Here is a 21381-nt window from a genome sequence, read left to right as displayed (position 1 = left end):
GGTTAAACGGCATAAAAGGCACGTGGTCCAAGGGAAGAAAGACCATCACTCATATCAAAGCAAGGGGCCAGAAGAGTAGCCAAAGGCAACGCCGAGATATATTCCTCCCATCATAATCATAAAACATCAAGCCACAAGAAGAAACGGACGCGCTGGTTTTTGCCATCGCTCGACCCTGCTTGAAGCCGTATTGGTACAAAAATCCCAACACCCCAGCCCCCCCAAGCCCCCGAACCCGTGAAAGTTGAGCAGCTCCCCAACCCGTTTCCCCTGGTATGCAGCCTCCGATAAGTATGCTCCGTTGAACATGCCTCCCCTTGTTGTTTCTCCTCTTCGAGGCCTTACTCCCCTCTCTTTCCCCCCTGCTGCTTCCTCCAGACGTATCACCTGGACTCCCTCTTCTTCGGCAACCCGGCCCCGGACCCCGACCTCTCCAGCTTCGCATCGGGGAGTGTCTCCAAGCCACTGACTGCCGCATCGCCCTTTTTTGCACCGCCTGCGGCCGTGGTAGACGTCGTGTCCTGGCTGGCCCGCCTGGATCCGAACCCTTGATGGATGGCCAGTGTCGGGGTGTTGGCTTGGCTGCCGCCTCTTTGCCCATGATAATGGACGACCTGCGGTGGGGGCTGGCCGGCCTGGGTGCCAAGCAGATGCTGCGGGTAGGGATCGAGGTCCTTGCTCGATGTGGAAAAGGTAGAGAGGACAGGCTGGTGGTAGCCATTGGTTGTTGCGGTATTACTAGTCGACGATGCTGTGTTGTTTGTTGCCGTTGACGACCCGCTCGCCGTGGTTATGGCCGGCGAGTGAGGCATCTGCTGCTGCTGCTGTTGCTGTTGCTGTTGCTGTTGCTGCTGCTGCTGCTTCTGCTGCTGAGCGGGCAAGTGTTCGGCCTGTGTGGGCGTGCCGACGTCGTTGCTTGGGCTGGCGGGGCTGGCGTCGCCAGTGATTAGGTTGCCAGCCAGGCTGTTCAAGCCACCTTCGATGTCGCGCAGCAGGCGCACGTATTCTTCGGGCACAAGGCCACTTTCTTGCGTCTTGGGGTCTTCAGCTACCAACCAGCCTTGACCGTATCGGTAGGACACCCAGATGATCTGGCCTTCTACCAGCGGCAGCTCACTCTCGTTCTCCCGCTCGAAGTCGAAAAGCGCAACGGCTTTCCCGTGCATCTCTTCGTCTGGCGACGTAATTGTGAACTGGTAGTCTCTCGAGTAGCGAGACTCGTCCACGTTGCGGAAGGTGGGAGACGAGCACGCGCTCGAATCGTCCGAACCGAAGTCACCGGCTTCGCCAAACTGCCGGGGCTGGTGGCTCGCTAACTGATATGCGTTGCCGCCGTGGCGGGCTTCGTCCGGGGGGTATGTGACGTACTCGCCGCCAGGCCCGTTGGCCTCGTTGCCTTGGTTCACATAGTACCGCTCACTGCCGTCGTTGCTGGTGCCGACGTAATATCCCCGGTCGCCATCAAAACTCTGTGGTTCGGCATGGGCGTCGCGGCTGACCCGGCTCTTTGTATATGTGCCGCCCGACGCGCTCTTGTGCTTCTTATGTCTTGAGCTAACGACGGGGCTCTGCAGGTCCTCGTCCTCGCTCCACGGCGGACCGTCGCCAAAGTGGATCGCGGGCAAGTCGGCGGGCCGGTTGGCAAAGGCGCGGCTCCACGAGTGACTGTCCCAATTCGTCCCGGTATCCCACGCCGGCAAATCAGACAGGCGTTGTTGCTCGCTCCCTAGGGCGAACATGCCCGACGGGGGTCGTGAGGGTTCCGGCGGGGGCCCATAGTGCATGGGATGTGACGCCGGGTAAGCAAAGTCTCGCACGAGTGTGTAGGGCAGGCTCGACGGGTAAATCGGAAAGATGTGCGAGGCAGGGCGCGACCTCGAGGGGATGGAGCTCGCCGTCGAGTACTGCGACAAGCGGTTCCTAGAGACGTGCGACATAGGGCGCGGCAGGTTGCTCCTGCGAGCGGGCGGCGAGGTAATGAGCGGGGGAAGAGCGGGATGCGCCGCGTTTGGAGCAGGAGATGAGATGGCGGGCGGCGAAGTCGCAGGAGACGAGCCGGGCGACATGACCGCCGTCATGGTTCGGGGAAGGCGAGTAACGGCGAAGAAGAATCAATAGGATTATGGGATTGCTGAGAGTGTGGGGTTTGCGCCTCGCCCTGGCTCGCTCGGTTTCGGGGCGCTTGGGGGGGATTGTGTCGGTGGGACCCCCAGCAACGCCGGCGCTGCCACCCACTGCAAGTCGGGAACCGAGGGTTGGGAGGGAACAAGGGGGGAATGGAAACTCGAGGGGCCCTCGTCTTGTTGGGCTTGTCAAACCGTGCAGTCCCTTCTTTTTTCGGCGCCAGGGCCTTGTTCGAGCTCGTTCCAAGACCGGTCGGTATCGATGTCGCACAGTTGCGGTGGGGACCTAATAAGTTTGACAGGTGGTGCTTGGTAAAAATCGATCGCTCTTGTGCCCGTCTGTGTTGCCAGGAAACGTGGATGCGTGGGTGCGTGTTTCGTCCGACTGCCCGATTTTGCGCTCAGACAGCGCCAGTCCAGGAGAGGAAAGGAACAATTGCAGGGCAGTCTCTCCACAATTTCCAGTGTCGTTCCCGGCGGTCGGGATTGTATTATTAGAACGGGCCGGCGGTCTCTTGCCCTGAAGCGGCGGGCTAGTTCGCCGCTGTAATTTGCACTCAGGACCAGCGCGTCCGGCCACCGGGACGGAGCGAGCACAATTGGAAGGGAGGTCGTCGGGAGAGCCGGGTAGGGAAAAAGTAGAAGTTGAAGACGAGAAAGTCAATGAATGAAAACTGCCCGCCCGGTCAGGGGTTGAAGAGTGGAGAAGCTGAGCGCTGTGAGAGAGCACAAAGGCCGAAAGGGTGGGCGGCTGGCAAGCAAAGGCCGGGCGGGCAGCTAAGCGCGCTCTAGCAGACCTGCAAGACCCCGCCCAGCATGGAACCGCCGGGTCACTGGTGGCCAACTTCGCAAGGTCCACCTCACCTCACCTCTCCATCCATTTCTCGCAGCCAGCCCTCACGCTCGAGGCGCCTGGCACTAACTAACTAACTGACTACTTGGTACATAACAGGAAGGGCAGGTCTCCTCCCTCAGCCCAGGCTGCCAGGTTGGGGCTCGCCCCCAGCTGTCCACACGCAAAGACGCATCATCACCATCCCAACTGCATTGTGTTTTGATGCATCTCTGATTGGCGAATGCACTGGCTCACTGGGGACTGTGTGACAACCGAGACACAAGGGAGAGATGGCCGGGCGTCCTTACACAGTACCTTGAGGTTCAGGTCTCGCGCGGCTCCGAGCGAGAGGGATGGGTGATGAGCGACAGGGAAGTAACCTGTATTTGTTCCGACACAACTCCCTGGATCCGCCTTCCACCACCCTCCCTTGGGAATCAGACGAAACGAAATATGGCCTCACTCTGGAGATGTCGCCGGCATGCTAGGTTAGACAAAAGTACCTGCTTGCTGTCTGTCTGTCACCAACCGTCCAACTCAACCCCCATTGTCACCACCAATAAACTTCAACTTACAAACTATTTTTAGAACAAATGCCTGTGCGAAGTCCTCGTTGGTGCCCACTGTCCCTATCCGGTTTCTCGAGGCGAGATTCTCTCGAGTGACTGCAACATGGACGCCCTCGACAGCTGCCAACTGCCAAAATGAAGCCCTGCTCCGCCAGGAGTGACATCTCGGCCTGCAGAATCTGCTTCTGCGCTCATGAGCGTTGCACTCGACCAAGGCTTGTGGGGTCTGCGATGTTGGGGCGCAGTTGGGCAGGCGGCCAGACAAGCATGGGTTAGTGACATCTGAAACACTGGTTCTGTGGTGGGAGGTCCAATGAAGTCAAAGCTTGGTGTTCGAGGCCAAGATTTGGAGCTTGGGCGCCGAGCCATGAGTATGTGCATACTTCGGGTATATACATTATTCCCACCCCCGTACATCCATAATACATGAGGTACACAGTAGTCACATAACTATGTACATAGCACACGATATGTGCACACATTCCACGGTCCATTTCCTGATATCAACCATCACCTCTCCCTCCTCTCCTGCTTCTCCCCTCCTGCCATGCAACACTTTGGCCAATGCTGCATTAATTCCTTACAAGGCCAGACCACCGAGAAGGCAAGCCGCCGCCAGCGCCGTTTGGACCGTACGTGCCGGCCCAACCCCGGCGCTGCTGCTCGTTGATGTCGCCGATGTGGTCGAAGTCGGAGCGGCCAAGCTGGATGCGTGGCTCAGAATGCTGCTATATACATTACGGTTGAGCTCTCTGAGGCACGGGTTGCCTTCCGTATTCTCAACCACCTTCCCGAAAAGGCATTGTGATTCCGTCGCATCTATTCCATATTCGATGGCCACTGCAAATTCGGGGCACGCGGGGACATCCATAACCATGTGGAGCTCGCCCGGCTCGTACGTTATCGCCTCCTGCTCGGTCGCGATATCGAACATCAAGTTCCCTCTAGTCAGGCGGCGTTTCTTTCCACAGGAGTCGTGCGACAAGGACCACTGGAGCATGTATCTGTCGTTGCGCTGTGACCTTCCGATCCATTCAGTGACGTTGGTGGTGGCGACGAGGATGCTGCTGTCATTTGCGGCCCGGATCGTTCCCGAATCATAATGAATGCCTCCCGGGGTGTGGCCATCATTACCGTATGGCATGATGCCCCAAAAAATGCTCAAGCCATCTAGGTCCGCATCCGAAAGCCATATGAAGTTCTGCATTCTGAAAGCGATGGGGAAGACCTCAGCGGCTATGTATGTTGCGTTGCGCGGGTGGACGATATCGATTTCGAGGACTTCGGTACACTCACTTGCCGCGAGCAATAGAGCGGCGGTTGCCCAGAGTGAAGGCCTCATCGTTGCTGTGTGGTTCCGTTGAATGCGCTAATTGAGGACGATGAAAAGGGGTCACACTCGAGGACATGGCGAGAGTCCTGTTTTCAGCCCAAGCTACCTAGGCAGGCGTTTTTTATATGAGACCATTTTATCCCCCTGAGCCCCATGGACATTGGGGGCCGAGTCAACACTCTCGAGCTTGCGCCTTTGCCGTCTTCCCGAAGGATCGCAAACGCAACGCCCAGAGAGGGTTCATGTGGAGTTCTGCAACCTCGAGGCGGTCGACACTGGCAGTATCTTCCTGATTGGGCAAGGTGACCTCCAGTTCCATCTGCCAAGGTCGGACCGAGTTGCGGAAAAACATTTCACAAGCCTTCTTCGACCTGCCATCAAACCAACCCAAAGTCGGGTGCATCTCGAAGCTTCTCCAATTTCCGTCAGTCCATATCGCGTTTGGGCCACACATCGTGCATGCGTTCATTATCATTACCCATGATGAGAACATAGCATTGCCGCTCTGGTGCCTTCCCCCGCAGGTAAGCGAACACACTACCCCCGATTGTCCCGACCCCTCTTTGTTTGTGATGAGCCTTATTGGAGCTGTCTGTAGTCCTGCCTCGCAGGCGGTGATGACAAGTTTTATAATTACGCTTTTTTTCTGATCGTGCATGCCTGTTGCGGAAATATCTACGGAATCCTCTTCGTCGATATCATAGCTAACCCCGCCCACAGAGTAAGCGCGGGTGCAATCTTAGGTGAAGAGACGAGAGCCGTCGAGTAGGAGTCCGCTTTTCTCCTCACGATTCCACCATGGAGACCACAAACGGGACTGCGGGCTCTGCGGCCACGGCCCCAAACGGCCAGCAGGAAGATGCGTCAGGGTTCAAATTGAAGTTCTGCACAGTCTGCGCGAGCAACCAGAACCGGTAAGAAGGCCCGCGATTCGCTACACACCGTCCACCAACAAGCTGACATAGCTTAGATCAATGGAAGGGCATCTCCGCCTCGCCCAGGCCAACTACCCCGTAATCTCGTTCGGGACCGGGTCTCTGGTGCGGCTGCCAGGGCCCACTATCACGCAACCCAACGTCTACAAGTTCAATGAGACCTCGTACGATAGCATCTACCGGGAACTCGAGGCCAAGGACCCCCGTCTGTACCGGGCGAACGGTCTGCTGAACATGCTGGGGAGGAACCGCGTGATCAAGTGGGGTCCCGAGCGGTGGCAGGACTGGCAAGTCGGGATGCCGAGGGTCAAGCACGAGAAGGACCAAGGAAGCATAGGCATGGAGGCTGGCGTGCCCGACATCGTCATAACCTGCGAGGAACGTTGTTGGGACGCTGTGGTCGATGACCTCCTCAACCGTGGCTCTCCCCTAAACCGGCCTGTCCACGTCATCAACATCGATATCAAGGACAACCACCAGGACGCCTCGATTGGCGGTGGCGCCATGGTTGACCTCGCCGATTCTCTGAACAGGGCCGCGATGGAGGAGCGCGACAAGGTGGGAGCCGCCGTTTTCGATGCCGGGGGCGCTGCTAGTCGCGCGAGCTTTGACGAACGGGTGCCCGAGGTTTTGGGCGAGTGGCAGGAGAGGTGGCCCAGTCTGCCTTCTACGTGGACTTTGTCTTGGTTTTGAGTGTCTCTACTTATTTATTTCATACACTGAGGCGTTTGGCGGTCGGATGGCCGGGAGTACGGAATTGGGCGTCAGGACAGGCTCGAGAGATACCAGGCATCATCATGTCATGAGTTTTGCTACGATAGTTACGAATATGACAAGCAGTCACGGGGCCGCCGCCCCGCTATCACCACAGGAAAAGGGAACTTTCGGTGATGATCACTTCGCTCCCAGCCTTGTGCCAGCTAATTACTTGTAATATCCAGCCTCCCAGCATCTCTGTGTGGAGTCTCGGAGGCCCCGGTTTGCTGCTCTGAGAGCGACAGGGGTGGCATGGGAGGCCTTCCTCTCCCGGAGAGGTTCCTCGCTGACTCGCAACGAAACAAAATGACAGACTACTTGGTTTCAATCCTGCAAAAGCTTGACCTGTGGAAGCATAGTGGCAACAGCGGGAAGTCGTGACTTTACCCGTCACCCGGGCTATCAAACACCGAAGTCTGGGGGATATGCGGAGAAGGGTCCGGGAGCCAATGCGGGCAGGACTTGACAGCTCTTGTTCCTGCGTCGCCCTTGTGTGACGGAGAGAGCCGAATCAACGGTATCGCCAGCTAGAGATTGGCTGACTGCATTGCCGAACTGTGTTGTTGGATAACTCACAACCTACCTCTCCTTTCTTTCACGCGGAGTTACCGAATCACAAGGTAGGGAGGGAGCTCAGGTATGTGTTGCCATGGAGATGGTAACCCGCCTACACAGCAACTACCTAGGTCGTACCTAACTAAGGCAGGTCTGTAGTAGGTAGGTACCTTACCTAGGTGGTCAAAGATGTCGGCCATAGACGGGAAAAGAGAGTTGAAAGAAGGCCCAAAGAAGAAAGAGGCTTCGGGTAGTTATCGAGGGAGGGAGCCAGTGAGTGTCTCGGGGAAGGCGTGTTTCACGGAACTCGGCCAAGATTGTCCCCAAATACAAAACATCCCTTTGTTCTTCATCGAGGATCCCCCGGATTCCCTTTCCTAGGGCGGCCAAAGACAGTCTCAACTCAGCTCGGCATGCTTTGTGTCGATGCGAAAAGCCGAGCCGACCGACAACATCGGTCGGCTTGACTTGCAGGGTCGATCCCCCGCCCATCCCTGTCTCCGTCTTCCCGCCTCCTTTCGCCGAGCTGTTCCTGCCGTAGCGCGCGACTACCTTGACAAGGAAATTGCACCCCCAGCACCAATCCCCAGCAGCCCACTGTCAAACCAATCGCCACCCGGCTGCGGCTTGCTGGGGTCATCATCAGGGGCGACTTGGGCGATTCATTGCCCTTTTCGTGACTTTTTGCACCCCCAAATCCCACGTCTCGGTGATTCCCACGACCCGCACACAGAGTTCGTCGGTGGTCATCTGTAATTACACGCTGCCTAAAAGGACGCGGTCGTTGTTTGCTTGTGCTTCGCAAACGGCTCTTTTTTTTTTTTTGCTCTTGCTTTGCTCTTCTGACTCGTGCTCAACTTCCATTCTTTTCTTCTTTTCCGCCACTCATTTGCAGCTTCGTGGCAGCCGAGTAAGGACGAAACGGCACTAGACGAGACCAGACGACGAAACGGCCTTTCACGACGGCCATCCCTGTGCCCCCAGCTACGAGCACACGATCCCCAACATACAATAGCAGGTCCAACAGACCGGGCCGCCTCATATCGGGCCAGATCTTGTATATCTTTGTGTGCTGTTCCGAGTGGTCGGGCCGTGCCACTTCAGCCTTCTTTCTAGCAGGCCTGCACGCTCGCCGCTCCTGACGACCCTTCGTTGGCCAGAGTCGAGGCGTTTCATGCTGCGACAACTTTCGACCACCGTTCCCCGCCGCCTTGTCGTCCGGTTTATTCCTTTGTAATAATTCTCTGTCGTTGCGTGCGCCCTAGCCGCCACTCAGCAACGCCAATTTCCGCCCTTCAGCGCCACGAAATCGTGTGTACCCGCTGGTTACTCTCTCTGGCGCCCGCTTGCGACGGCCAACGCCCCCGACGAACAACACCCGAATACCATGAATGGCCGCAATGCACCACTGTCACCTGTCTCTGTAGGCGGTAGCGAATGGTCATATCCAGTCAACGATAAAGACGGGCTTCCATACCAAAATAATCGAGGTCAACTCAGCACACCGCCCGACTCCGCCGGACCAGTCAAGCCGATGAACAATTTCCCGCCAGGGCCGAGGAGCGTCGGCGGCCCGTCGCCGCCCGCTTCCGTCGGCCGATCGAGCGCCGGGACCAACCTATACGCAAGGAGCGAGAGCGGGAGAAGCCAGAGTCAATCGGAAAACCAGGAGTTGATGCTGTCGGAGCATTACATCTCTCTCAAGCGCTTCCTCTCGGCAACATCACGCGATGGCAACCCGAAACCCCCACCGAACAAGGCTCGCGACAAGCTGCAACGCCTTACTAGCGTCCAGTTCCTCGAACTCAGCACTGACGTCTACGACGAGCTGAAGCGGCGCGAACTCGCAAGTCGAGTCCCCCCAGGTGCTCCACCCGGCTCTGGGCCTCCCGATTACCTCTTGCCCGAGGAAAATTTCCACCCCAAACGAAACCAAGCACGTCAAAAGCTCTCCTCCCTTGGTCCCCCGCGGTTCCGTGACCTGGCCACCGACGTCTTTTGCGAGCTGGAGCGGAGGTTCCCGCGATTCGCCGGCCCGGATGTTCCTCGCGTAGGAAGCCCGATGTCGGTCCGTGGAGGACCGCAGAGCCGCTCGCAAACACCTGTGAATGGAATGAACGGGTATCCCCCGAGGAACCAGAGCCGGAGACGCCCCTCCGAAGCCAGCTCAGTGCGGAGCGGGCGCGGGTTGCCGACGCCTCTGCAGGCCGGCTTCCCGATTCCACCATCACCGGGCGTACCGAATGGCGACTACGGGAGACCGATGCCGAAACAGTTCCAGAGCAATACAATCGTTCCCAACAAGAGCACGATGGTAGAGGAGGACGATGATGCTATCAGCCCCACGAGTCCAGACCCCAACGCACCATATGGGTTTCAGCGCAGCGTAGGGCCATCCGAGGTTTGTTTTTCCCTTCTCGTGCCGCTGAGCCTATATCCCTAACCTAGAATATGCAGTCCGACAAGAAGCTCGTCGAAGAATACGAGCAGCAGATCAGAGACCTGCGGGAGAAGCTTGACGGCATGGAGGACACATTGAAGCGAAAGGATGATGAACTAAACGGCGCGTTGGATGGCGAGCGCTCGAAAGCGGCAGCGGCGGACTCGGCAAAAAATGAGTGGGATAGTACCCGCACGAATCTAGAGGACAGGCTCGCCGAAGCACAGGAGCTGAACGACTCCCTGCAGCGGGAGATCGATAGGCTCCGGGGTGAGCATGCGAGCGAAACCCAGGAGCTGAGGGACGAGCTCGATCAGGCCAAAAACGCCAGCAGTTCGGTACCAAGTGGAACGGCCGACGCCGAGCTGGAGCGAGAAAACAAAGCGCTGCGCATGGCGCTAGAAGAGCAGGAACAGGTGACTGAGGAAGTGCGGCGGGAGGCGCAGGAGTTCCTCCGAGAGATGAGGACCATCTCCCAGCAGAGTGGCGCCACCTGGGACAGGCAATCCGAGATGGAGAAGACGATAGAGTCGCTCGAGAATGAGGTACGAGAGTGGCAGAACCGCTATGCGCGCACCAAAACGCAGCTGCGCGACATGCGCGGCTCCTCTGCTGGACTCACGGCCGACCAGGACGCGTCCAAATACGTCCGCGAGAAGGGTTTTGTGGACGACGCCGGGTTAGTTAAGGATATCCACGTCACGAGATTCCAGCTCGCCATCGACGATCTTCTCCGGCAAGCTCGGGCGGACCCGGAACGCGTGATCGACGCCATGAAGGCGGTTGTGGTCAGTGTTCGGCGAATCACCAAGGACATCGACACCTCGGCGCAACCCGGAGAGGCGGCCATGCAGTATCAAAAGCCCAAATCCCGGGTGTCGTCTACGGCCAACAACATGATCACAGCCTCCAAGAATTTCGCGAGCTCGGCTGGCATCTCCCCGGTATCGGTGCTTGATGCAGCGGCATCCCACCTAGTCGCGGCCGTCGTTGAGCTGCTTCGCGCAGCCAAGATTCGTACCACTCCGGGAGATGAGTTGGAAGAAGACGACGACGGAACGGTGACCCCTGTGGACTCGACTGGTTTCTTCTCCCCGCAAAGCAACGGGCAGAGCAAGGTATCAAGCATCACGTCGGTCCAAGCCTCGCTGCCGCCGCCCCCGCCGTTCCAGGGTCTCGGCCCCAGGAGCCGGGCGAGCGCCGACTCATCCGCCTACAGCCCAGTCAGCTCGCCGCGCGAGTCGTTCGCAAAGGGCCCAATGGGCCGCAACGGGGCCGCCGCCAACGGTAGCCAAAGCGGATACGGGGGGCTAGAAAAGGCCCTACCCATCGCCCCCAACGCCAATGGGAACGGGAACGGCCTCTACAACAACGCCCGGCAGCCCGACAGACGGGTCGAGGATCTCAAGATCTACCTCGAAGACCAAACAGCCGTCCTCGTCCAGACGATCCAGAACCTCGTCCAGATGGTCCGCGACGACGCCGATATCAACCAGGTCACGGAGGAGATCAGCGTCATCACGGACGTGGTCGGGCAGGTGACGGCGGAGACGCAGGCGGCGGCCGGGCCCGGTCCCGACGGCCCCGAGCTGGTCAAGCGGTTGGTGGCGTGCCGCGAGCGTCTCATGGAGGCCGGCAGCCGCGGGCTCGATCTTGCAGCCAGCGGCAGCGACAGCACGAGCCGCGAGTGGCACATGTGGACGCAGACCCTGCCGCCCATCGCCTTTGAGATTGCGCGCGAGACCAAGGAGCTCGTGCAAAACGTCGACCGCCTCGTCTTCGATGGCGGCGCTGATGACTTTGCATAAGAGGTTGACTCTTCCGGTTTTTGATACTTGAGTTGCAGACACCAACCAGGTGGGTTGGCTGGTGTCGGAGGGGGGAATTGCAATTTTTCTTTGCTTAGGCTTTGTTCGGATACCCATCATGGCCACTGGTTTTGTTCTCTTCGTTTCTCAATGGTTCTTGCTGTCCATCTTTCACTTTTTATCACCATTTGTTACCCATTGCCCCGGTTTTATCTTCGAGATTCATCCCAGCGGCGTTTTCATTCGGAGAGGGTTGCCATACTTTGCTTACATGACTTCTTCGGGCGAGTATCGGGTGGCGGTGTTATATATAAAGGGGATAGGCAGAGCGAGCGAGCCCTTTGCATCTTGATTATGTACAAATCGGGCTCGCAGATGACGCAGGAGGCAATGATAGTGACGAAAGGGCCCGATAAATCTATATGGGTGGATGGATGGATGTGGTCGACACTTCACCACATGTTTGTTAATGTTTTCGCCTTGGCATATAGGGCAGAGGAGGCCGAGTACTTCGTATTGATGAATTAACTCGAAATGGTTTATATCCCAGTTGTTTTCCTGCTGCATTCCCCCTCCCTTGTCCTGGTGGTTTGGGTGATATGGGAGCTCCCTTCGTTTTACGAAGGTCAGGCATCGAAGCCTCGAAACAGCTCCAACAAACAAACGATCGCTCGACGCACCCGTCCCAGCAAGCACCTTCGAGCCGCACTGATCCGAAGGACGTTCCATCAATAAATGATGGTCTGGAATCAATAGCACTTCGAGGCACAGCCAGTTTCCCCTCATCCCATGGTCTCTCTTCCAATCGAAACCCGGCATTTTTCAGCCGCACTTCTTCCCCCCTAGCCCAAGTCAAGGCACCATGCAGCTCGGCAGGTGCCCCAAACCGCGCTAATCTTACTGCGTAGAAGACTGAGTGAGTGGCTTGGCCCCCGCGCGCCCAGAGGTAACGCAGGTGCAGCGGGATCATGCCGTGTTTGATGACATGGACTGGCATTGTTGAAAAGGTTGCCAGGGCCCATGGTAGCGCAAGGCTTGGGCTCTGGCGCTTCTTCTCCTTCACCGTTAGGCGACCGTGATCCTGGTTGTTTTCCGTGTCCTTCGCTTCTTTCTTCCTCTTCACCTCACCTCGGTGGTTTTGAAGGCCATTCTTTGTCTCAGAAGCCACAGTGCACCGGCGATCATGGACAACACCCCATCTCCAACCAGACCCCTAGGGCGGGAGCATATCCCCATCTACCCCAGGGGCTTCATTGCCATCAGGATTGTGCAGCTCGTCCTAGCCCTGATAATCCTCGGTCTGGCAGCATACGGTACGTTGTCTACGGACTTCACTTAACAGAGACTCGACTAATAGCCCAAGCCATCTCCTATCTCTCGTTTGACGGGAACCAATTCATCTTGACAGTGGTAAGTATCAAACGTTCATGCACCCAGCCCACACCATGAAAACTCACCACCACTACCCAGGCCCTGATGACCATGTTATCCTCCATCTACCACTTGGTCGCCGAACTCGGCGCACCCGCCGCCTATAACTACTGGGCCATCCTCGGCCTCGACATCTTCCTCCTCCTCATGTGGCTCTGCTCCTTCGCCCTGCTAGCGTCCCGCGTCACGCCCTGGGTAACATACCTCGATGCACTCTCTGGGGCCGAGGCCACCTGGCTCGGGACGCAGGTGGGTGCCGCTGCGATGGGCGGTATCGAGTTGTACGTTTCCGTCCCCCCCCCCTCCCCAAGACTGGAACTAACCAACCCCCCACCAGCCTCCTCTACATAATCTCCCTCGCAATCCACTCCGTCTGCCTGCACCGGCACCGCGCCGCCGGCCTGCACTGCATGCCCCCAGGACCGCACCAGCCCAACGCGGGCGGCCCCGTCGTCTTCTTGGGCATCGACAAGGCGGGCAACCCCGTGTACGGGCAGCAGATACCCCTGCAACACCAGCAGCTGCCATACCCGCAGCAGCCCGTGCCCGCCCACCTCCAGGGCCAGCCGCAGTTCTACCCGCAGATGCAGATGCCGGCCCCGGGCTACGCCGCCGTGCCGGCAAACATGCACCACATGCAGCAGGGCCAGCCGATGCCGATGCCGATGCCGATGCAGATGCAGATGCCACCGCAACAGCAGCAGCAGCAGCATTACCCGCCCCCGTATCCCCAGCAGCAACAGCAGCAACAACAGTCCCAGCCCCAGCCACACCAGCAGCCTCAACACCAACAGCCTCAACACCAACAGCCTCAGCACCAACAACACCAACAGCAGCCACAGCAGCCCCAGCAGTCGCAGCAAACGCCCCAGCCAACGGAGGAGAACAAACCCTCTTCTCCGCCAGCGGGCCAGCCGCATCAAGCCCCACCGTCGCAGCAGACTGGGGGCCTGCTTGCGGGAGAACTGGGGGTGGAGAATTTGGTGCCGCCGACGGGGGAGTTGGGGGGGAGTGAGGTTGGGAGTCAGGTTGGGAGTCAGGTTGGGCGTGGATAGGGGGTAGTGGTGATGGTGGTGGTGAATGGGGGGTGGTGAATGGGGGGTGGTGAATGGGGGGTGGTGAATGGGGGGTGGTGAATGGGGGTGGTGATGGTAATGATGGGGGGGTGAATGGTAATACTGAGGGTGAGGGGAGGGTGGGGGGGGGTTGGTTTCGTGGTGAACTGGATGCGCGGGGTGATTGTAGTCACGGGGTGGGTAGGTGTATGGGGTTCGGTTGGGTTGAATAGGGATGTTTGTTTAATTGCGGTTTTGTGATTTTGCGAGGGATGGATACCCGGGGTGTTTAATCAAGCAGCGATGGTTAGCTAGGTGTTTTGAGGGTTGTACGCAAGAAATGAGAATATGTGTACCTCTATAACGAGGTCGCTTCATCTTGGATGCCCCATTGTTGTATAGTCAAGTAAAAAAAGGGGGGAATGGAAACAAACAACACCTCGGTGATTCATCAACAATATTCGTTCATGTATGTACAGCTCATAAGTTGTCTGGTACATACCCAGGGCAACATTTCCAGCAATCTAACCCTCTACCCCAAACAAAGTGACACCCCTCAGACCCCTACCCGACTCTTGAAATCTCCAAGTGACTGCACTGCTTACAACCGCCGCGCAGCATTCTTCAACCGACTCTCAATGATATCCACCCACCTCTCCGCATTCACCCAATCCTCATCATCAATACTCTCCACCAACCCCGGGAACACAGCTATCACCACCAACCCCCGTCAGCACCAAACCCCCCAAGAAGCAAGCAAACAACAACAAAACAAGGCAGTTAAAGGGAGGAGCACTTACCACCAGCATAACCAGTCCACAACCCGGGCGCAAAAACCACATGCTTGAACCACGGCCTGCCATCCAGGCCCTCCTCGAACAGGAACGCGCGCTCCATGAACTTGTACTTGGTGTTGACCTTGCGGACCTGCCACCCCAGACGCAGCTTGGCGGGCCACTTCCACCAGGGGATGTCGCGCTTCAGTTCCTCGGCCAGCTCGTCGGCGCGCTTGTCGAGCTGCGCGGCGGGCACGGCCAGCTTGTCGACGGCGTGGTGCAGGCGGCGCAGGGTGGTCTTGAAGGTTTCGGCGGAGGCTGAGGAGGCTGAGGCTGAGGAGAGGGTGGCGGTAGAGGTGTTGCGGGTGCTGCCACGAAGCTCGAAATAGGTGTCGTCGTCGATCAGGGAGGATGCTTCGATCGTGGATGCGGATGGGGGCGCGAGGGCGGCGTCGAGCTTGTCCTCGACCTGCTTCACGTAGCGGTCAAGAGCGCGGGCGTAGTCGGCGGCGCGGAAGGAGATGATTGGGAGGTCGGCCAGCTGGGCGGTGATTAGGCCGAGGACCTGCGCCATGGTGCGGTGGTAGACGAAGCCCGGGTCGCCGTACTTCTCCATCCAGTGGAAGCTGTCGTAGTTGCTGTGGTAGTGGTACACGGCTGCGCCGGGGCCCGAGTTGAAACCGATGTCGATGGATGGGACGCCGGCAAAGTCCTGGAAGGCGGTGAAATCGCTGCCGCTGCCCATGGTCTTGATGCGCTTGTCCCATAGGTCGTGGACGGTCTGGCCTGGGATGGTCTGGTTCGGGGACGGGACCGCGGCGGTGGCAGCGTGGATGATGTGATCAAGCAAGGGAGCTGCTGCTGTCCGCAGCTCGGTGCCCCGGACCCCGGCGTCGATGTTCTGCTGCGGTTAGCAAGGCAGCGGGGACGGGGGATGGTTAGTGGCATGGGGTAGGGCATACAATGTAGGCTACGTTCGCGTGGTTGAGCCAGGGCAGGTACTCCTCGACCCATTCGGTGGATCCAATGAGTCCGTACTCCTCGCCGTCCCAACTTCCGAAGACAATGGTACGGAGAGGTTTCCAGCCTTGACGAAGCGCTTCCCCGAAGGAGCGTATCATCTCGTTCATGACGGCAGACCCGCTGTTGGGGTCACCAGCTCCTCCAGCGATCCAAGCATCGCGATGGTTGCCAACGACTGGGAACGGTGGGGTTAGCATGCTGCATCAGTTGTAGATAGCGGAGGGTTACCTACTAATGACTTCGTCCGGAATGGTGCCGTTGATGACGCCGATGACATTCCACAGAGGGGTCGTGACATAGTCCTGCTTGTTGTATAGGTTGACCACGACATGGTCGGGGGTGGGCCCGATGTTATAATGCACGCCCTTGTACCCCAGCCCCATGTTACGGGTCCAGTACTGGTTGAAGTCATCGGCCTTTGGGCCGTGGCCGTTGAGGGCCTTTAGAATGGGAAGCGCGTCTTTGTACGAGATGGGGATAGAGGGGATGCTCGGAATGGCCGTGTCCACCGGTTGGCGGGGGGCGTCCGGCTTAGAGGGGTATCCCGGGGTTGTCCTATTGGCGTCGTCAGTAAACGGCCCCTAGCCACCAGGGAGGAGTGGAGCGAGGTTTACGGGTCGCCTGGGGCAAAGCTGAGAAATTGGGTGCTCCCCCGTTGCACGCTGCTGGGCTGGCGAGCGGGCCCGTCAGGGTAGACTTTCTCTCCCTTCTCCTCGGTAACGTCTCCGTCGTCGCCGGGGTCAGTATATAGGACGACGCCGACCATGCCGAGTTCTTGGGCGCGTTTGACCTTCAGACCCCTGAATATACCGCCATAGCGGGCGATAGCCACTTTGTCCTTGAGCGTGACATTGGCCTTCACCAAGTCCGCAAAGTCCTGGTAAGTGCCGTAGTTGACATAAACGACGGACCCGGTGACGTTGCCGGAGGCAGAGTAGCCATGGAAGGTGGGAATCCGGTCGGGCAGACTGCTTGTCGGATCATCCTCGATAACGTCCTCGGTAAGGGAGGCCTCGTATGACACCTTCCAAGCCGAAGTGTCGTCGTCGTGCTTCTTCTTCTCTAGGAGAGCCAGGCGATGGTCGACCGGGTAGTTGAGGTACACGTCGTAAGACACGATGTCGGCCTTGATGCCGAACTCTTCCCACTTGTTCTTGGTCCAGAGCGCCTGGGAGTAGTTCTTACCGGCGATATGAGGCCCGGAAGTGTAGTACCTGCTCCATTCCTCGGCGTGTTTGCTGGTAGGGGTATCAAGGAGGATGCGCTGCAGCTGATCGTAGTCCACCTTCCGCTTGCCGCAGCCGGGCCATGACCACCCGTCACTAGGGTCGTCGTGGGGGTCGTCGTCCAGAAACGTCATGGACGCGGCCACGGCGATGAAGAACCATATCAAGACGGATGCCAGAGCGACGGTGCAGAAGCGGCGCAACACGGCATGGGGGTACCGGGGCCGAGGCTGGGCTACCCGGACCTTGGTGAGGAGCGGCGTGTACTCTGAAGACATGGCTGGCTGTTACAGCTCTGACTTGTTACTGTCAGCCGAATCATGACCTTTATCATCACCCTCAAACTACACAATAATGCAGATTTCAGACCAGGAAATGAAGTGTTGTGTTGTGTTGATGATTTCAAACAAGCAAGTGAACGAATTAACTAGGTACCTTACCTACCGAATGGATTGCGCCACTCACAACGAGACACACGCCAATCTCAGCTTCGCAATCTCACATCAATTGCTTTTCGAAATTGGTGAACTAAGCATGCTCTTTTTTTTACTCGTTCAGTTCTTTCTGGGGTTACGGCGGTGGTTGGGAGTGTGGTCGGACGAGGTGTTCTTGGTTGCAGGTCGGTGGTGGTTGGGAGTGTGTTGCGGTGGCCGAGTAGTCAGTTTGGTAGTGGGGTGGTGCTGACGCAACTGCGGGAGCTGCCGTGTGGCCTGGGAGTTGATTGAACAGTTGCCGTTTCGGGCTTAGGGATCAGTGCCTCAGGTCCATCCATTCGGAAGTACCAAAATCAGTAATCTGTAATTCTCCCACGACCTGATTTGTACATCTTTCCTCAACCCCAAACACGCCCGATCATTACGACTTCAGTCCTCCTGCAGCTCTCGGCATCGAGAAATCTCACCGCAGGCGCTAACGAGAACACCAGGACATTTGACCTATGACCGTACAGCCGGGGAACCTGGGGTACTTCCCGCGGCTAACCGACCATGCCGCCGAGCTGCATGAACTGCCCCAAATCCCACGACAGAATACCATATCCCGCCATCCCCGGGGTTCCAGACTGGTTGCACAGGACATGCATGGTAGTATCCTCTGACTCCTCGTCTGCACCGCCTGTCAAGTAGGTAGCCGGTAGGATCGCGCCTTTCCCCTCCCCAAGTTGTCAACTCAATACCGAAAGGGCAAGTGGGGCTTGTTTGAGGGTGGCAACCTTGGCTGGGCGCTCCGCAGCCGGACCAGGCCCAACACGGCCTTGAAACTCTTTTTGCGCCGCTTCCTGCTGTTGACCCAATGGTCTTTCCAATTGTGTTAGGTAGCCGACCACTTCTATTGGCAGGCTGTTGATATTAGAGGCCTCTAATATTATATCCTGTAGTACAGTATAGTAGCCGTCAACCTATTCGATGTGGAGGATGACTCGCCCATCCGGGAACCCAAAGAAGAAAGCCCGACTTCTCTTGGCTCTCACATCCCCGGGCCATTGCCGAACCTTCGCGTCCGAAGCCGCTCCGACTTGGCTGCCGACTTCTGATCTCGGCCTAGCTATCGACCGGGCCCCGTATCCGACAGCTGCCCCACTATGCCGAAGGTAAGCCAATCAAGTTTCCGAGCGTCGGTGGCGCCTTCCATGATTTTGCTGCACAGCATGGATGATGGCCTCGACCTTTGTTTTTGTCAGCCTTTCGGTCAGACTTTGCCGCGCCCATGACTGTGTTTTTCCCATACAAAGTAACCCTTTGCTCCGCTATTTCCGACAGACTCTTCTTGCCACACTCTCTCCATTTTATCGCCATCACTGCTTTTAGTTGGCTGTACCCCGTACTCTACGGATAGGTACTCAAAATAAAGTTTGTTTTGTTTTGCTGAGACACGAGTCATCGTTCTGTAACCAACCCTAAGGCGCGCCAGTCTCAGATTTCTCAGATCCATTCGAGACTGACTGACGAAACAACATCGAGAGAGAGACACACCCTGTAACACACTCCTGTCTTGGTCCATGCGTGCATCATCATGACCAATCAACCGAAAAAGGGGCCGAAGCTGCCAGCCCAGCAGCTGGCAATCCTAGGTAAGCCCATATACCTATTCGTCTCAATGTGAATTTTGTTGTTCTACTCGTTCCCGTTGTCAAGACATCGCCACGCCCGCCCACCTATCCCGGCCAATAAACGACACCACTAATCTCGGACGCGGAGCTCGGCGATGCTTTCACTTTATTTATGGCCTAATATGCCAAGAACATCCACTTTGGCCCCGGGTACCGTCCCCATTTCGTGTCACCACAGCTAACCTCGATTCAATACAGCCGTTGCTAGGTTTGCCGAACCCCTGGCCTTGACTTCCGTCTTCCCCTATCTCCCAGAGATGATAGCCAGCTTTGGCGTCGAAAAGAACGATGTTGCGAGATGGGCGGGCTTCACGGGAGCTATCTTCTCCGTAGCTCAGAGTTGTACTGCTGTCGCTTGGGGGAGAGCCTCCGATAAGTTCGGCCGCAAGCCCATCATTCTCTCCGGTCTTGCTAGTACTATGGTGTGCTTTCTGATTTGGGGCATGTCGACCAGCCTCCCAATGGCCATCACCATCCGTGCCATCATGGGAGGCGGTAATGGCAATGGTATGTTTATCTCTAATCGACCTTACTCTTGCGGACGACCCCCACTGACACGCCCCAGTTGGTATTATTAGAACCATGGTAGCAGAGATGGTGCCAGAAAAGTCACTCCAGCCCAAAGCATTCTCCCTTATGCCTCTCGTGTGGAGTATTGGTTCCGTCTTTGGCCCTGCCTTTGGCGGCTTCTTCGCCCGCCCTGCCGAGCAGTACCCCGCCCTCTTTGGTAACATAGAGTACTTCAAGCGCTATCCTTTCGTTTTGCCGAACCTGATGGCCTGCTTCGTGTTCTTTATCTCCTTCATGACCGGCTTGATGTTCCTCAAGGTCAGTCTAGAAAGTCAGGGGCTATGTAAACAAAGCTGACATCATCTAGGAAACACACCATAGTAAACGCCACAAGCGCGACTGGGGCCTAGTCTTGGGCGAGAAACTAACCCGTTCTTTCAAGCCGCCAAAAACGAAGGCTAAGAGGAGAAGGTTGTCCTTTGTCGACGACGAGGCATCAGCGCCCCTGCTAGCCGAGTCGGTCATGTCCGGCTCCGAACAAAGCGCCGTCAAGGATGAGCCCGTCTCCAACCGGGAGATCTTCACCGCCCAGACGAGCATTAACCTCCTGTCGTACACCTTCTTGGCTCTCCACGCCGTCGCCTACGATCAGGTGCTCCCAGTCTTCCTCAACTATCCGCGCGTGATCCCCGACGAGACCAACACCCACCTCCCTTTCAAGTTCAACGGCGGCTTCGGTCTCAGCTCCGACAAGATTGGCACCATCTACACCGTCTACGGCATCGCCTGCGGTGTCGTGCAGTTCCTCCTCTTCCCGACCCTGTGCGCCCGCTTCGGCGTGCTAAACTGCTACCGGACAGCGAGTATGTTCCCCAACCCCCCCCTTCCTTCCCTATCCAAAAAAAAGATCACCGTCAACTAACACACCCACCAGCCCTGGTCTTCCCCCTAATCTACCTCCTCACCCCCTACACCGCCCTCATCCAGGACACCACCACCCGCTACGTCGTCTTCCTCACCATCATGCTGGCCAAGGGCTTCGTCGTCATCATCGGCTTCCCCTGCACCACCATCCTGCTCACCAACAGCGCCTCGTCGCTCCGCATCCTCGGCACCCTCAACGGCTTCGCCACCACCTTCAGCGGCCTCGGCCGCGCCATCGGCCCCGCTGCCGCCGGCGCCGTCTTCAGCTGGGGTGTCAAGGAAGGGTATGCCATTGCGCCGTGGTGGATGCTCGCTGCCATTGCGATGGTGGGCGCGATACCGCCGTGGTTTATTGTGGATGGGGATGGGCCGACAAGGAGTTTGGGTGCTGGTGCGGAGGAAGATGATGAGGAGGATGATGATGAAGGGAGAGGAAGGGAGCGGGAGAGTTTGTTGAGGGGGAGGGGGAGGGGAATGATTTCCGATACTGAAGAGGATGAGGATGAGGATGGGGATATTGCGGTGTCGGATTCGGAGGGGGAGGGGGTGGTGAAGAAGAGGGTCAGCGGGAGAGGGAGAGGGTATGGAACGGTGGGTAATGTGTCGAGATGAGTCGGGGATGGGGTTGTGGATGTGGATGTGACGAGGGGGGTGGTATGAGGCATGATGACTGTCGTGACGTTTGACGAGCCACATGAGAGGGGATGTGTGTTGATGTGGCGGTAATTATGGGTGTATCTTTGCATGAGCGGAGTAAAGGTTCGGGCTAGGCGTTGGGTTGGGAAAACTTAGCTGTATAGGTCATTTACGATTTGAAGGATGGTAATAAAAGTATAAAAACGAAACTGCCTGTCTTCTATAGCTGCAATATCAAGACACTAGTAGTTCTGGAACGAGTCCTGGCTTTGGTTTGAAGCCACCAGGCTAATGAAGGAGAGCCAATGTAGCGAGTTATCTCGGGGGAAAAGGGGCTCA

The 21381-nt window shown here is 57.5% G+C and overlaps 7 protein-coding genes across 7 annotated transcripts; 4 read left to right on the top strand and 3 right to left on the bottom strand.

Moving 5' to 3' along the window:
* Positions 1 to 283: 283 nt before the first annotated feature.
* Positions 284 to 2177, bottom strand: B0H64DRAFT_30151 (uncharacterized protein). The gene has a single exon (XM_062800103.1). It carries the CDS (start codon positions 2076 to 2078, stop codon positions 384 to 386), a length of 1695 nt encoding a protein of 564 aa, XP_062664587.1. The 5' UTR covers positions 2079 to 2177; the 3' UTR covers positions 284 to 383.
* Positions 2178 to 4107: 1930 nt separating this feature from the next.
* B0H64DRAFT_471050 (uncharacterized protein) lies at positions 4108 to 5070 on the bottom strand (the record flags this gene model as incomplete). Its single annotated transcript, XM_062807857.1, has 1 exon — positions 4108 to 5070. Exon 1 carries the CDS (start codon positions 4867 to 4869, stop codon positions 4108 to 4110), a length of 762 nt encoding a protein of 253 aa, XP_062664586.1. The 5' UTR covers positions 4870 to 5070.
* A 588-nt stretch (positions 5071 to 5658) lies between these two features.
* Positions 5659 to 6488, top strand: B0H64DRAFT_370239 (RNA polymerase II subunit A C-terminal domain phosphatase SSU72; the record flags this gene model as incomplete). Its single annotated transcript, XM_062802078.1, has 2 exons — positions 5659 to 5774; positions 5831 to 6488. The coding sequence occupies 2 exons, from the start codon at positions 5659 to 5661 to the stop codon at positions 6486 to 6488; spliced, it is 774 nt and encodes a 257-aa protein (XP_062664585.1).
* A 1777-nt stretch (positions 6489 to 8265) lies between these two features.
* On the top strand, positions 8266 to 11488 carry B0H64DRAFT_30110 (uncharacterized protein). The gene is made up of 2 exons (XM_062800100.1): positions 8266 to 9507; positions 9564 to 11488. The coding sequence occupies exons 1-2, from the start codon at positions 8494 to 8496 to the stop codon at positions 11352 to 11354; spliced, it is 2805 nt and encodes a 934-aa protein (XP_062664584.1). The 5' UTR covers positions 8266 to 8493; the 3' UTR covers positions 11355 to 11488.
* An 867-nt stretch (positions 11489 to 12355) lies between these two features.
* On the top strand, positions 12356 to 13843 carry B0H64DRAFT_30112 (uncharacterized protein; the record flags this gene model as incomplete). The annotated part of the gene is made up of 4 exons (XM_062800101.1): positions 12356 to 12667; positions 12718 to 12764; positions 12825 to 13066; positions 13123 to 13843. Exons 1-4 carry the CDS (start codon positions 12538 to 12540, stop codon positions 13838 to 13840), a joined length of 1137 nt encoding a protein of 378 aa, XP_062664583.1. The 5' UTR covers positions 12356 to 12537.
* A 159-nt stretch (positions 13844 to 14002) lies between these two features.
* On the bottom strand, positions 14003 to 17549 carry B0H64DRAFT_382533 (uncharacterized protein). The gene is made up of 6 exons (XM_062802879.1): positions 17306 to 17549; positions 16254 to 17164; positions 15872 to 16194; positions 15579 to 15814; positions 14641 to 15517; positions 14003 to 14551 (listed from the first exon to the last, which is right to left on the bottom strand). The coding sequence occupies exons 2-6, from the start codon at positions 17141 to 17143 to the stop codon at positions 14442 to 14444; spliced, it is 2436 nt and encodes an 811-aa protein (XP_062664582.1). The 5' UTR covers positions 17144 to 17164; positions 17306 to 17549; the 3' UTR covers positions 14003 to 14441.
* A 1001-nt stretch (positions 17550 to 18550) lies between these two features.
* B0H64DRAFT_421933 (major facilitator superfamily domain-containing protein) lies at positions 18551 to 21296 on the top strand. Its single transcript, XM_062805545.1, has 5 exons — positions 18551 to 18933; positions 19171 to 19479; positions 19538 to 19800; positions 19850 to 20345; positions 20417 to 21296. The coding sequence occupies exons 1-5, from the start codon at positions 18876 to 18878 to the stop codon at positions 21016 to 21018; spliced, it is 1728 nt and encodes a 575-aa protein (XP_062664581.1). The 5' UTR covers positions 18551 to 18875; the 3' UTR covers positions 21019 to 21296.
* The last annotated feature ends 85 nt before the right edge of the window (positions 21297 to 21381 follow it).

Source organism: Chaetomium fimeti, assembly GCF_033439085.1.
Source record: "Chaetomium fimeti strain CBS 168.71 chromosome Unknown B0H64scaffold_1, whole genome shotgun sequence".
In the NCBI taxonomy this organism is placed as follows: Eukaryota; Fungi; Ascomycota; class Sordariomycetes; order Sordariales; family Chaetomiaceae; genus Chaetomium; species Chaetomium fimeti.
This window is presented reverse-complemented; position numbering and strand designations above follow the sequence as displayed.